At 40.0% G+C, this 15,140-nt stretch overlaps 1 protein-coding gene across 4 annotated transcripts in view; it reads left to right on the top strand.

Annotated features, from left to right (window-relative positions):
- The window catches only part of STRBP (spermatid perinuclear RNA binding protein), a 151,956-nt gene that overhangs the window by 65,960 nt on the left and 70,856 nt on the right, over positions 1-15,140 (top strand). For all 4 annotated transcript variants that reach the window (XR_003513489.1, XM_027556221.1, XM_027556219.1 and 1 more), the window contains exons 2-3: positions 11,973-12,140; positions 14,282-14,502. Coding sequence is in view for 3 of the 4 variants with exons in the window: in XM_027556221.1 (XP_027412022.1) it covers positions 12,138-12,140; positions 14,282-14,502 (224 nt within the window). In the remaining variant the exon portion in view is untranslated. The remainder of the gene's footprint in view (positions 1-11,972; positions 12,141-14,281; positions 14,503-15,140) is intronic.

Raw genomic sequence — 15,140 nt, 5'->3', positions numbered from 1 at the left:
CAGCTTTTGCTATAGGAAGATCTAGATTTGGCCATAGACATTGTTATGAGAGGGCTTCCCCAAGGGCTCAGTAGTAAAGAACCAGCCCACCAATGTAGGAGACATGGGTTCAATCCCTAGGTTGGGAAGATCCCCTGGAGGAGACATGACAACCCACTCCAGTATTCTTGCCAGGAGAATCCCATGGACAGAGGGTCCCTTGGGGGCTACAGTCCATGGCATGGGTCACAAACAGTTGGGGGGGTGGTGAGACCAAGAAGTTAATGGGAATCAGATTATTGGAGATTTGTAGGCCATTATTAGGTGTTTGGGGCTTCCCTGGTGGCTCAGACGGTAAAGTGTCTGCCTGCAATGCAGGAGACCCAGGTTTGATCCCTGGGGTGGGAAGATCCCCTGGAGAAGGAAATGGCAGCCCACGCCAATAAAATCCCATGGACGGCGGAGCCTTGTAGGCTACAGTCCATGGGGTCGCAAAGAGTTGGACATGACTGAGCAACTTCACTTTCACTTATTAGGTGTTTACTCAGAAACCAGAAGCCATTGGAAGGTTTTGAGCAGAGAAATGACATGACCTAATTAAAAAAAAACTTTTAATTTTATAATGAAATATAGTTGATTTACAATGTTGTGTTTCAGATGTACAGCGAAGTGATCCAGTTATGCATATACATATATCCTTCAAATTCTTTTTTCATATAGGTTATTACATTGAGTAGATTTCCCTGTGCTATACAGTAGATCCTTGTTGATTATCTATTTTATAAATAGTCAGTTCAGTTCAGTTGCTCAGTTGTGTCCGACTCTTTGTGACCCCATGAATCACAGCACACCAGGCCTCCCTGTCCATCACCAACTCCCAGAGTTCACTCAAACTCATGTCCATCAAGTCTGTGATGCCATTCAGCCATCTCATCCTCTGTCATCCCCTTCTCCTCCTGCCCCCAATCCCTCCCAGCATCAGAGTCTTTTCCAATGAGTCAACTCTTCGCATGAGGTGGCCAAAGTACTGGAGTTTCAGCATTAGCATCATTCCTTCCAAAGAACACCCAGGACTAATCTCCTTTAGAATGGACTGGTTGGATCTCCTTGCAGTCCAAGGGACTCTGAAGAGTCTTCTCCAACACAGTTCAAAAGCATCAATTCTTCAGTGCTCAGCTTTCTTCACAGCCCAACTCGCGCATCCATACATGACCACTGGAAAAACCATAGCCTTGACTAGACAGACCTTTATTGGCAAAGTAATGTCTCTGCTGTTCAATATGCTGTCTAGGTTGGTTATAACTTTTCTTCCAAGGAGTAAGCCTCTTTTAATTCCATGGCTGCAGTCACCATCTACAGTGATTTTGGAGCCCAAAAAAATAAAGTCTGACACTATTTCCACCGTTTCCCCATCTATTTCCCATGAAGTGATGGGACCAGATGCCATGATCTTCGTTTTCTTAATGTTGAGCTTTAAGCTAACTTTTTCACTCTCCTCTTACACTTTCATCAAGAGGCTTTTTAGTTCCTCTTCACTTTCTGCCATAAGGATGTTGTCATCTGCATATCTGAGGTTATTGATATTTCTCCCGGCAGTCTTGATTCCAGCTTGTGCTTCATCTAGCCTGGTATTTCTCATGATGTACTCTGCATATAAGTTAAATAAGCAGGGTGACAATATACAGCCTTGACGTACTCCTTTTCCTATTTAGGGGGAGGAATGGACGTGAGTCTCAGTGAACTCCGGGAGTTGGTGAGGGACAGGGAGGCGTGGCGTGCTGCGATTCATGGGGTCGCAAAAAGTCGGACACGACTGAGCGATTGATCTGATCTGATAAATTAGAAGGTTAATCCCAACCTTCTAATTTATTCCCCCCCCAACCTTTCTCCTTTGGTAACTATAAGTTTGTTTTCCAAGTAAGTGAATCTGTATCTGTTTTACAGTAAGTTCATTTGTATGATTTTTTTAGATTTCACATATAAGTGATATCATATGATATTTGTCTTTGCCTGTCTGACTTCTCTTAGTAGGATAATCTCTAGGTCCATCAGTGTTGCTGCAAATGGCATTATTTCATTCTTTTTTTGGCTGAATAATGTTCTGTTGTGGGGTTCCCAGGTGGTGCAGTGGTAAAGACTCCCCCTGCTCATGCAGGAGATGCAAGAGATGTGGGTTCAGTTCCTAGGTGGAAAAAACCCTGTGGAGTAGGAAATGGCAATCTGTTCCAGTGTTCTTGCCTGAAAATTCCATGGACAGAGGAGCCTGGCAGGCTGCAGTCCATGAGGTCTCAAAAGAGTTGGACACGACTGAACAACTGAGGGCAATATTCCATTGTATATATGTACCACATTTCTTTTATTTGTCCATTTGTCGAGGGACATTTAGGTTGCTTCCTTGTCTTGGCTGTTACTGAGAATGAACTTAAGGTGAGGAAGCAAGAGTACAAGGTAAAGGTGAAGGATTTTGTGATGGATTAGATGTGGGTGTGAGAGGAAAAGAGGTGTCAAGGATGACTCTCCTAAGTTTTTGGCCTGAGCTTTTGGAGGATGGGGTAGTAGGCTTCTGAGAGAGGCGCAGCCAGGAGTGGTAAAGTTTTTTTTGTTTGTAAAGTTTGTTTTTGTTGTGTGTTTTTTGAGGGACAGATCAGGAGTTGGTTTGAGACACATTAAGTTTAAGATGTTTATTAGATATTGAGGTGGGTATGTTGGTTATGTACTTGAATGGAGTCTGGAACCCAGAGAGGTATAAATTTGGGAGAGTCCTCAGTGTATACGTGGTATTTAAAACATCAAGCCTGGATGATCCTGCCAAGGGAATGAGTAAAGAGATTAAAGGTGAGATCTGTGTCCAGAGGCATTCTAACATTTAGATTGTGGAGATAAGAAAGAAAGGAGAGTAATTTATGAAGTAGGAAGAGAGTGGTGTACTGGGTGGGAGCCAAGGGAGGTAAAAGGTTTAAATGTGGAGAAGTCAGCTATGTCACCCGTTGCTGAAGGTAGACTAAAGGCAAGGACTGAGAATTGTTCACGGCACTAAACACCATGGAAATCCTCTGGGACCTGACAAGAACTGTTCGAGTGAAGCATTGGGGTAAGAGGCTGATTGAGGTGAGTTTAAGAGAATGGGAGAAGAGGAAATGGAAACCAAAGTGTAAACTCAAAGAATTATGCCCTAAGATGGGCAGAGAAACAGGCCATGGGGAGGCAAGAATCAAAGAAGTTATTCGAGAGGACAGGGATGATGACTGGAATGATACTCTTTTTTGATTTTTTGTTTTGACCACTTGCATGGCATGCAGAACTAGCATGGTATGCAAAACGTCCCTTAGGGAATTCAACCTGTATCCCTTTCAGAGGAAGCATGGAGTCTTGGCCACTGAACCACTGGGGAAATCCTGGAGTGATATTCTTGAGGGGATGGGGTCTAGAGGATTTGAGTAGAGAGATTTCCACTAGATAGGAATAGGGACAATTTATTTGTAATAACAGGAAGGAAAGAATAATATATGGGAAAAGATATAGCAAGGTTGATATTTTGCTTGAAATAGGAAGCAGTCAAAACATTCAGTCTGAAAGGAAATCAACACCAAATATTCAATTGGAAGGACTGATGCTGAAGCTGAAGCTCTAATACTTTTGGCTGCCTGATGTGAGGAGCGAACTTAATTGGAAAAGACCCTGATGCTGGGAAAGATTGAAGGCAATAGGAGAACAGGGCGACAAAGGATGAGATGGTTGGATGGCATCACCATTTCAATGGACATGAGTTTGAGCAAACTCCAGGAGATGGTGAAGGACGGGGAAGCCTGGTGTGCTGCAGTCCATAGGGTCGCAAAGAGTCAGACACGACTTGGTGACCGAAGAACAACAGTAAAGGAAGCAGAAGGAATCTGAGGATATGGGAAGAAGATATAGATGTAAAGAGATGAAAGAAGATGTGAAATTATACTTAGGAAAGTGGGAAGTGAATATTTGGTTTCATTGAGTCTCCTTGGACATTGCAGGATGTTTAGCAAATGCCAGGGTTCTACCTTGTGACAGCCAGAACACTTTACCTCACATTTGTAAATCCCTGAAGGTTGCAGTACCACCCCTGCTTGGATTGGAAACTGTTGGTTATTCCTTTAAAGGTTAGATCATGAATTTGGAAGAAAAAAAAAAACACTATTGTGTGATTCCCCCCACCCCCTGCCCCAATTTCCAGTGTTACTGGTGGGGTATAGTTAAAAGGGTTGGGATTTTGCCAGGATAGGATAACAAAGGGGATTGCTGGTGAAAGTGAGTGATAAATGATGGATTGTGTAACTTCAATTAGATAAAGACAAAAATGAGAGCATGCAAAAGATGGAGGGACTGAAAAGTGCTGGGGTTAGTAGTTTGTGAGCCCTGGTGGCAAGTGGGTGCCTGGGGTAGGAAAGGAGATGAAAACATCGGAGGAATGGAGTAGAAGCAATGGAGAGTCCAGAATTTAGAAGGATCATTTATCTGGTTATGGAAATTATGAAAAATTATGCCAGGAGTTAGAGGTAAGTTAAGTACTAATAAAGTCCTGAAGGAGTGGGAGAGTTTGGGGGATTAATCCAAGATGGGTGAAATAAGTCAAATAAATAGTAGAAACTGTGCTTATGGACGAAGAGTCTAAAATTCCCTGTAAGTCACTATAATGATGACAGCCATGCAAATGTGTGGGAAGAGAAGGCGACCTTTCAAATGGAGGCTTCTAAGTTATGGCTCTCTCTAAGGAAAGAGAAATCTAGGGTTAAATTCAAAATTTTTTTGAGCCTCTCCTGAGTGCAGGGCATGGTACTGGATGCTGTGGAGATAAAGGTAAGTAATTTCATTAAGGAGCTTATGATAAAAATAATGAAAACTGAGTAAGAGAAGTGTCATAAATGAAAAAGGACTGGATGACTCAAGGAAGATATTATATTAACCTCAAGTATTAAGTAAGGCTTCCTGGAAGGGTAGATTTGAGATGGACATTTGATGACTAGAACAAGGACAGATCATGGTGGAGTGGAGGTTGCAGTCCAGATAAGGGAAAGGGTTAATGTGAAGTTTAGTGTTAGCACGTTGCATGGTATTCTGGGGAAGATTCATTATTTTCTTTTTGGTTGAAACTATAATGATGAGAAAAATAACAGGGACAGAATTGCATCTGTGTTGTGTTATGAAGGGCCTTGGTGACACCCAGTATCTCAGTGGATACCAGTTGTTTAGCTAATGAGTAGTCATTGAAGGTTTTAAAGGGGAGCTTGATGTTCTCAGAGTTTTCACCAAAGATGGGCTGAAGCAGGAATAGAATAGTTTAGGAGAGGATTAATTCTTGTAAATAGTAAAACACGGCAAAACTATACGCAGTAGAGATCAAATTGCCAACATCCGCTGGATCATCGAAAAACCAAGAGAGTTCCAGAAATACATCTATTTCTGCTTTATTGACTATGCCAAAGCCTTTGACTGTGTGGATCACAATGAACTGGAAAATTCTGAAAGAGATGGGAATACCAGACGACCTGACCTGCCTCTTGAGAAACCTGTATGCAGGTCAGGAAGCAGTAGTTAGAACTGGACATGGAACAACAGACTGGTGCCAAATAGGAAAAGGAGTACGTAAAGGCTGTGTATTGTCACCCTGCTTATTTAACTTATATGCAGAGTACATCATGAGAAATGCTGGGCTGGAGGAAACACAAGCTGGACTCAAGATTGCTGGAAGAAATTTCAGTAACCTCAGATATGCAGTGGAGAAGGCAATGGCAACCCACCCCAGTACTCTTGCCTGGAAAATCCCATGGGCGGAGGAGCCTGGTAGGCTGCAGTCCATGGGATCTCGATGAGTCGGATATGACTGAGTGACTTCACTTTCATTTTTCACTTTCATGCATTGGAGAAGGAAATGGCAACCCACTCCGGTGTTCTTGCCTAGAGAATTCCAGGGATGGGGAGCCTGGTGGGCTGGCATCTCTGGGGTCGCACAGAGTCAGACACGACTGAAGCGACTTAGCAGTAGCAGCAGCAAATATGCAGATGACACCACCCTTATGGCAGAAAGTGAAGAAGAACTAAAGAGTGTCTTGATGAAAGTGAAAGAGGAGAGTGAAAAAGTTGGCTTAAAGCTCAACATTCAGAAAACTAAGATCATGGCATCCGGTCCCATCACTTCATGGCAAATAGATGGGGAAACAGGGGAAACAGTGGCTGTCTTTATTTTTCTGGGCTCCAAAATCACTGCAAATGGTGATTGCAGCCGTGAAATTAAAAGACGCTTACTCCTTGGAAGGAAAGTTATGACCAACCTAGACAGCATATTAAAAAGAGACATTACTTTGTCAACAAAGGTCTGTCTAGTCAAGGCTATCGTTTTTCCGGTGGTCCTGTATGGATGTGAGAGTTGGACTACAAAGAAAGCTGAGCGCCAAAGTATCAATGCTCTTGAACTATGGTGTTGGAGAAGACTCTTGAGAGTCCCTTGGGCTGCAAGGAGGTCTAACCAGTCCATCCTAAAGGAGATCAGTCCTGGGTGTTCATTGGAAGGACTGATTTTGAAGCTGAAACTCCAATACTTTGGCCACCTGATGCGAAGAGCTGACTTATTTGAAAAGACCCAGATGCTGGGAAAGATTGAGGGCAGGAGGAGAAGGGGACAACAGAGGATGAGATAGTTAGATGGCATCACTGACTCAATGGACATGGGTTTGGGTGGACTCTGGGAGTTGGTGATGGCCACGGAGGCCTGGCGTGCTGCGATTCATGGGGCCGCAAAGAATTGGACACAACTGAGTGACTGAGCTGAACTGATACACAGTAGTGTACAAGACTTCCAAATCTTTGAATTATAAACATCCTTAGTAGTAAAAGAAGGAGTCAGACTTAGGATTTCCATTCTTATGCTATATCAGGAGCTTGCTTCATGTTTTCTTTACTTGACTTTTAGAAGAGCACAGTCTTCATTTTCCTATCTCTCAGGCCACTTTGCTGACTCTAGTTGTGCCTCTTTTTCCTTTTCCATGTTCATTAATCATCATCCTTTGGTGATCTTGTGGCTTTACATACTACCTATATGCTGAAAAGCATCAAATTTGTATCGTGATCTAGACCTCTCTTCTCAACTCTAGGTTCATATCCAGTTACCTCCTTGGCTATCTAATAATTATCTCAAATTCAACATGTCCAAAACTGAATTCCTGATCTTCATCCCAAAACTGCCTCTGCATGCACCTTCCATAACTCAGTTGCTCAAACCAAAAACCTAGAAGTCAGTCCTAAGGCCTCCACTTCACTCCCACTCCACATCCATTCTATTAAGAAGACCTACCATCTTTCCCTTCAGAATGTATCCATACTCTGATTGCTAAACTCTTAGTGATATACCCTTCCTTCCACCCTTGCCCTCTTTACTATGTATTTCAACATAGCAATCATGGTGATCTTTTTAAGACGTAGTCAGATATTGTCATTTCTCTACTCAAAGCAGTCTAAGGGTGTCTCACTCAATAGAAGCCATAATCCTTAAAGTGACTAGAAAGACCTCCTGTATTAGGAGTTGACAAACTATGGCCCTGGGACCTCTTTGATCCACTGCCTGTTTTGCATGAGCTGTGGGCTAAGAGTGATTTTTATGTTTTTAAATTGTTAAAAAAAACCTGGTATTTTGTGAAATAACATTAGATGAAGTTGAAATTTCAGTGCCTATAAATAAAAGTTGAATTGGAATACCGCCACACCCAATTGTTTGCATACTGTCTTATGGCTACATTTGCAGTGCAGAGGCAGAGTTGAGTAGTAGAGACCTTCTGGTTCCAAAGCCTAATGTACTTTTTATCTGGTCCTTTAAAGAAAAAGTTTGCCATCTTCTGCCCTGTGTGGTCTGGTCTCTTACTTCCACCCGCAGTCCTCACTGCCCTTCTCTCCTCACTCACCCTGCTTCAGCCTTCCAACCACAGTGGTCTCCTTGTTGTGTCTCCATCTGACCAGGTACACTGTTTTTCCCCTGCCAGGAATACTCATTCCTGAGATCTCTGCATGGCTCATGCCCTTTCCCCATCAAGGTTTACTCAGGCATCAGCTTCTCAATGAAGACCAACCACAATCCTACCCTCCTGTGTGTAGTATCTGCACGTATTTGTGCTGTCCCCTGCTTTCTTCCCCATAGGGCTTCACACTTTCTCACATACTGTTTAGATTATTTATTTTTACATTTATTGTTTTTTGGTTGTTTCCCACCCTCTGGACTTAGAAGAGTGGGAATTTTTGTCTGTTTTGTTCACTGATCCAGTCTAAGCGCCTAGAGCAGTGGCTGGATTATTATAGATGTTCAATGAAGACTTGTTGAGATGCACTGAATTATTGGTTCTTTAACCAAATGAGTCATCTGACTGGGGGATACAGCTCTGTCATTCTGTCCCTGTTGTCAGGAATGGGGAAGGGCTAGTGTGTGTGCCTTTGGTGAGGAGATGTGTTTTCTAGTTACCACTTCCTTGAACAGGTTACTTAAGAACATCTTTTCCATTCTGCTCACTGACAGTAAGTGCTCAGAAAGCTTTCTGATTGACCTAGCCGGCTTGCGCAGTGCCTCTTATGTTAGGAGTGCAGCTTTCCTGCCGTCTTTGTGTACACTATTTATTAGTGGAGTAGGGACCTTTTTGCCTGTGTCCAGTGTTGCAAGGCTTCAAATGATGTGGTGGGATTGAACTTTTTCATCATGATAGGTGTTTCCAGGTAGGAATGAAAAGCTGGATTTTTGGAGTAGGTATATGTAATTTATGGGTTATCCAGTTTAGCTTTCTCATATGTGCTTTTTTAATATAGAAAATAAAAGGAAATTTCCAGAGGAAAATACTGAAATTCAGTATTTTTTTTTTTCAAGTTAGTATTGTACAGAAACTTAATGCCACCATGTAGGAAAAGTTTATTTGAAGGGATTTGGAAGAATTATTGAATTTATATGTGTTTGCTCTTCTTTTAATGTATCTGAATTGGTTCATTTTCGTATGCCCTGTACTATCAAGTACAGTACCAAGTACAGAACAGATGATAAATAAGTCTGTATTTACTAATCCTCTTGGTGTATCAGTGAGATATCTTTTTCTTATTTTGTATTTGTCTATCTTTAATATAGTGAACAATAATGACAAACCTAGACAGTGTATTAAAAAGCAGAGATATCACTTTGCCCACAGAGGTCACATATAGTCAAGTCTATGGTTTTTCCAGTAGTCATGTTTGGATTTGAGAGTTGGACCATAAAGAAGGCTGAGTGCAGAAGAATTGATGCTTTTAAACTGCGGTGTTGGAGAAGACTCTTGAGTCCCTTGGACTGCACAGAGGTCAGTCAAACCAGTCCATCCTAAAGAAAATCAACCCTGAATATTCATTGGAAGGACTAATGCTGAAGCTGAAGCTCCAGTATTTTGGCTACCTGATGTGAAGAGTTGAGTCATTGGAAAAGTCCCTGAGGCAGGAGGAGAAGGGGACGACAGACAAAAAGATGGTTGGATGTCATCACCGACTTAATGGACATGAGTTTGAGCAAGCTCTGGGACATGGTGAAGGACAGGGAGGCCTGGTGCTGCAGTCCGTGGGGTTCCATGTACAGTCCAGCGAGTTGTACATGACTGAGTGGTTGAACAACAAAATAGTTTTCTGGTGATGTGTGTAGGCTTTTCCATGTATAGTACCATGCCATCTGCAGATAGTGACAGGTCTACTTGTTCCTTTCCAATTTGAATTATCTTTATTTCTTTTTCTTCTCTGATAGCTGTGGCTAGGATTTCTAAAACTGTTGAATAACAGTGGCAAATAGGGCCCAGAGCTTGATGTTTGGGTAGGGTGTTTACTCTCCATACTAATGACTGAAAAGTGCTGTTGGTGATCCATAATTTCTCCACTATGTCAGCTTTTTTTTTTTTTGGTTGTGTTTGTTCTTAGTTGTGGCACATGGGTAGAACACCCAGGCTCAGTACTTGCATAACTTGGGCTTAGTTGCTCCATTGTATGTGAGATCATAGTTCCCTGACCAGGGACCAAACCTGCATCCCCTGCTTTGCAAGGTTGATTCTTAAACCACTAGACTACCAGGCAAGTCCCACTACATCAACTTTTACTTAGCATTCTTCTCTCTTTTTCTGTTTTCAGCCAACTTTCATAATATGTTTGACTTACTGGTTTTACCTTTTTATAGAGAGCAGCTTGTGGATTTTGTTTTCAGTTCTTATGTAAATGTACAGCAGTCTTTGGCTGCAGGATTCACAGCCAAGTACTGAATGGTTGAATCCTCTAGAATGGAGTAAGGTTGGAAATGGGAAATGCAAAAAACTCTAAATAGTATAGTTTGATCTTTATACAAAAGATAAAATTCTAGTGACAGGGTGGTCTTTGAAGTGTCTCTTACCATTGATCATGTTTTAGTTTGTGTCTTAACTTTGTTGTACAAAAGGGCCCTGTGATTTGCAGTACATGTATGTTCCCTCTTTGATTTGATATATGGAATAATCTAAGTTCCATCTATTTTGTTCATTCGCTTAGTCATGTCTGACTCTTTGTGACCCCATGCACAGCAACATGCTGGGCTTACCTGTCCTTCACTGTCTCCCAGAGTTTGTTCAAATTCATGTCCATTGAGTTGATGATGATCTCATCCTGTTGTCTCCTTCTCCTCCTACCCTCAATCTTTCCATAATTAGTTGTTATGTAACATAAAAAACTCAATCTTCACTGGCTTATTTCAGGTGGATTTTGTAAGTCAGAGTCAGGGAAGTTGGTTATAAGATGTGAATTGTGTTGCATGTAGGTCATAACTTAGTATCATTTGACTGAGTGTGGATCTGTTTTTTTCATTTGTAGTATTGGGTAGAGTTAAATGTCACCTTTAACTTTGCTGGTCCTAAAAATTCAAAAAGGATCTTTTTTTCTTTAAGAGAGTAACTGTTAGGAAATTATTGTAGATGAAAGTAAAAAGGGGATTTCCTTGTTTAAGGGAAAATTTAAAGGAAGTATTCTTGCCTGGAAAATTCCATGGACTAAGGAGCCTGGTGGGCTGCAGTCCATGGGGTTGCGAGGAGTCAGACACGACTGAACACACAACACAGCACAACACACAGAACACTGCGATGAAGAGGAAGCTGCTTCTCGTGGGTGTTCATGTCTTCTGTGTGTGTGTTTCTCCTGATAGTCATGTAATGTATATGTTCTATTTTAATAGTCTCTAGTTTTTTTTCTTTCTTTTTTTATTTTTTACAGCTGGCTTGTATATAAGGACCTCAGCAGTGTTCAGAAAAGCTTATTTTTACCTTACCTGGAATAAAATCTCAAAAGTGGAACATAGGGGTAATAGAATGAGTCTTAGGCCTCTGGGCAGAAATATGCGTGGGATTCTGGTGACAGCCATTCATGGGTAATGAAATAAGGATTGAGTGAATATTCAGCAGTGTGGCATAGCACTGCATATAGTTTGAGAGGGCAGTAAGGTCTCTAGGGAGTTAGGAGAGGAGAGCCAAAAAAGCATGCTGAATTTTAGGCCTGAAATGATTAAAGAAGAGATATTGTTCCAACATATATTGTAAGTCTGATGGCAGTGTCAAATGGAAAAGCCTCTTGGTTACAAGCAAAAGTGTTATATTTCCAGGTGTCCTTATCTACTTTTCAGATAGGCCTGACTGATGCCAATTTCTGTTGAAAATCTCATGGTTAATTGCAACATTTTCCCCACCAATAGTAGTATTACATTTTCTGGTTGTATTTCTTTACTGAATCTGTGTTTGTTAATATATTCATCTCATTGAATACAACTAGTTATTTCTCTGGTCATATCACTTAGGCTCTTGGGCCCAGGCCTTCAAAGGATGTTCTAGCTTTTGTTTAAAATAAGTAATTTTCCACTATGAAGATTGTTCTGTTTTATTCAGTAATATGTTTATGGGTTTCACCCTCTGATATGAAACTAATCATAAATAAGCATTTTTGAAAAGTTGTTTTTCTTTTTCTCTTGCAAGTGTACTCTAGAGAACAAGCCTTCAGATATCTTTGCCATATTGACTCTGAGCCATCAGGGGACTCAGGCTTATGAGGAGGTACTGTCACACAAAGCAGTGTCTAGTGAAGACGACAAGAAAGAGGGGAAAGGATCGGAAGAAGAAGCTAAAATACTATAGAAAACCATGGTAGGTTATCATTTATAATTCCTTAATTTAGTTACCGAAGAGCTCAGTTATTTAAAGTTGAAACTATTAACAGTGAAGGCAAGTAAAAACAGTGGTGTTAATTTTTGGCTCCAGTGCATCAGCTGAAGATGCCATTCTACTATTTAAGCAAAGCGAATGAGTTCAGATTTATTACGAGCCCTTTAAACCACAAGATGGAGCCCCATGAGCCTGCAGTCCATAAATTATTAAATACAAAGGAGAGAATGCTCATAAATAATATTTTCTAATAAAACTGGTATTAGCAAACTGATACAAATGGCTAAGGTGACCTTGAACTTGAAATTATGTAATTTTTCTCTAGCCTTCTACCTGAAGCTCAGTGTTTTAAAGGCCTGAACCAGTTCTTTAAGTAATGATTTGAAGGTTTTGCAGTTTGTAAAATGTGTGTGTATTTAACTGAAAACAAAACAAAACAAAACTTTTTTTTCCACGTGCTTTTGATTTTAAAATAATAAGGTCAAATATTGAGTGTATTGAGGATACTGAACTGAATATCCTAGAAACCTTAGTTTTTGTGGAAAGTTCATACTTAAATTGAATTAATTTTTTAATTGGTAAAATATGCTGAAATATTTTGCTCCTATTTTGGTTCTGAAGGATATGTGATTTCCCCCCCACCCCCCCACCGCTAAGTGTAAGCAAGAAAATGCTTAAAAAAGATAAGTGTGGGGAAAAGCACAAAATATTAATCATCTGTGTTTTTGAAATATGTTGTTTAGCAAGTCTGAAGGTATTTCTTTAAGAAAGATTTTATTTAAAAAAAATTTGTTCTGGGTTTGTTCTAGCAACTTAGTTGACTTGGTCTCTAAAGAAGGAACTCTACTAATATTTTAATTGTGAATGGTGGGGAAAAATGTTAACTTGGGATGGATTTTCTCTGTCATTTAGTTTTATGGTGAGCTGTGATGAATGACACTATAACTTGTATTTCTTCTCATATGAAATGAATTATTTGCCTCTTCAGCTTATTTATCTGTTGCAGTCTAGATATTCTTACTGCTTAAATACTTCATATATATCACTTGTCATAGTTGGTGAAAATTCTTTTCCTAGTTTATTCATTTTAAATGTAGCTTGTTCATTTTGCTGTGTAGTGGTACAAGTGTCTTAATGGTATTTGTAAATTTGGAGATATTCAAAGGTTTTTGGATGTGTGACTCATGAGTGTGAAGGATCTACTCTATTAAAATTTCATGAAATTCATTCTATTTCTAGGTGCTAATCTGCTCCACTGATTTCTGGGCCAGCATGTCATTTTAATTATTGCTTTTTAAATTTTTGATATTTTATTTTAGCATAATGGTACCACCCATCCACCTTTGTAGAATAGTTCTTAATGCTGTCATTGATCCCTCCCCTCACCCCCATGAGCTTTAAAATTATTTTTGTGAAATACTAAAATGAATCTATCTTGAGGGAATTTTGATTGAGAATGTGTACATATTTGTAAATTAGTTTGGGAAATTAATTCTTTTACAATATTTATTTTCCCCATTTTGGAAGCTGGAATATCTCCTACTAATCTATTTTAAAAATTAAAGCATCACACCAAAGGTTTGAATGCCAAAAAGTAAGTAAGATTCTGATGTGGCCCATAGTTTTACTGTCTTGTTCACATATAACTTTGTATTTTATATTATTATATTACAAAATCTCAATTTTTCAAAGTGCAGAAATATTCAGCAGTTTGGATAGGAGTGACTGGGTATCATGAGTCACCTGTATGCATTTCTATATACTCTGCCGAAAATAGGAAGTGTCTGTTTCTTGCCAATGATGTGTGATATGGATGACCTTTTTTGATGTGATATTGAAAACACATCTATTCAGCTAAAAGGTGGAATATACATAATACTGAATGTGATGTGTGTGAACTTTTCCAAAACATGAATGAAAGATTTAAGGTTTTCTGGTGTGGGTTTTTACTTCCTTTCTTGAGCAGTTTTTTTGTTGTTTCAATGTTAACTGTTTCACAACAGTTTGACATAGCTAATCACAACAGTTATTAGCTGTGACTTGATTAAAATATATTTGTAAGTCATCCTTTTCAGGTACCATTTCTTTTATCAAAGTAATAGTTTTCTTTCATCTTCTGACAGAGATCTATCAGATCTTTTGCCAATGATGATCGCCATGTTATGGTGAAACATTCGACAATTTATCCATCTCCGGAGGAACTTGAAGCTGTTCAGAATATGGTATCTACTGTTGAGTGTGCTCTTAAACATGTCTCAGATTGGCTGGATGAAACAAGTAAAGGCACAAAAGCAGAGGGTGAGACCGAAGTAAAGAAGGAAGAGGCCGTAGACACCTATTCCAAGTAAGTGTGACCTGACCTTTGTGTGACACTTTACTTGTAGTGCCCAGAAAGTCCAGGGTCCCATCCCACTGGGTTACACTTGGTATGTGGTGTTCTTTGGGTTTTCTCGTTTATATGACTGTAAACAAGGAAGTAATTGTGGAATTTTTCTGAGTTAAATTTGAAGGGACAGTAGAAGAGGAATAATGATTAGATCAGAGAAACAGGATAGAGATGTTCAGGATCCCTTTAAAAAGGGATATAAGCCCTTAAAAAAACCCCTCTGTTTCAGAGATTGTGATATGTCATCTTTTTCATGTGTTGGTTTAGTTTCCTAAATTCAGAAGTAAACACTAGTTTTTTTTTTTTTTTGGTCTCTGGGGAAGTCGTAAAATGTCATTTTTTCAGGTGTTTAAAAATTCTGATGTAGAAGAAAGAGTGCAGGAGAATGTCCTCCAAAGGTATTTTTGACTGAATCTTCCTCGACGACTCCCAGGATCCAGTGTAGTGTCTTACATGTAGTACATGCTCATTGGGTATTGAATGAATGGCCTAATGGGAACCAGACCCTTCAGCTATTACAGCAGTGCTTCCAGTGCTGCAGCAAAAGTGAGTTATGAGTGAGATAAAGCTGAGTGAGAACTAGGAAACTATTTATG

This window comes from Bos indicus x Bos taurus, chromosome 11 (genome assembly GCF_003369695.1).
Source record: "Bos indicus x Bos taurus breed Angus x Brahman F1 hybrid chromosome 11, Bos_hybrid_MaternalHap_v2.0, whole genome shotgun sequence".
Taxonomy (NCBI): domain Eukaryota; kingdom Metazoa; phylum Chordata; class Mammalia; order Artiodactyla; family Bovidae; genus Bos; species Bos indicus x Bos taurus.
This window is presented reverse-complemented; position numbering and strand designations above follow the sequence as displayed.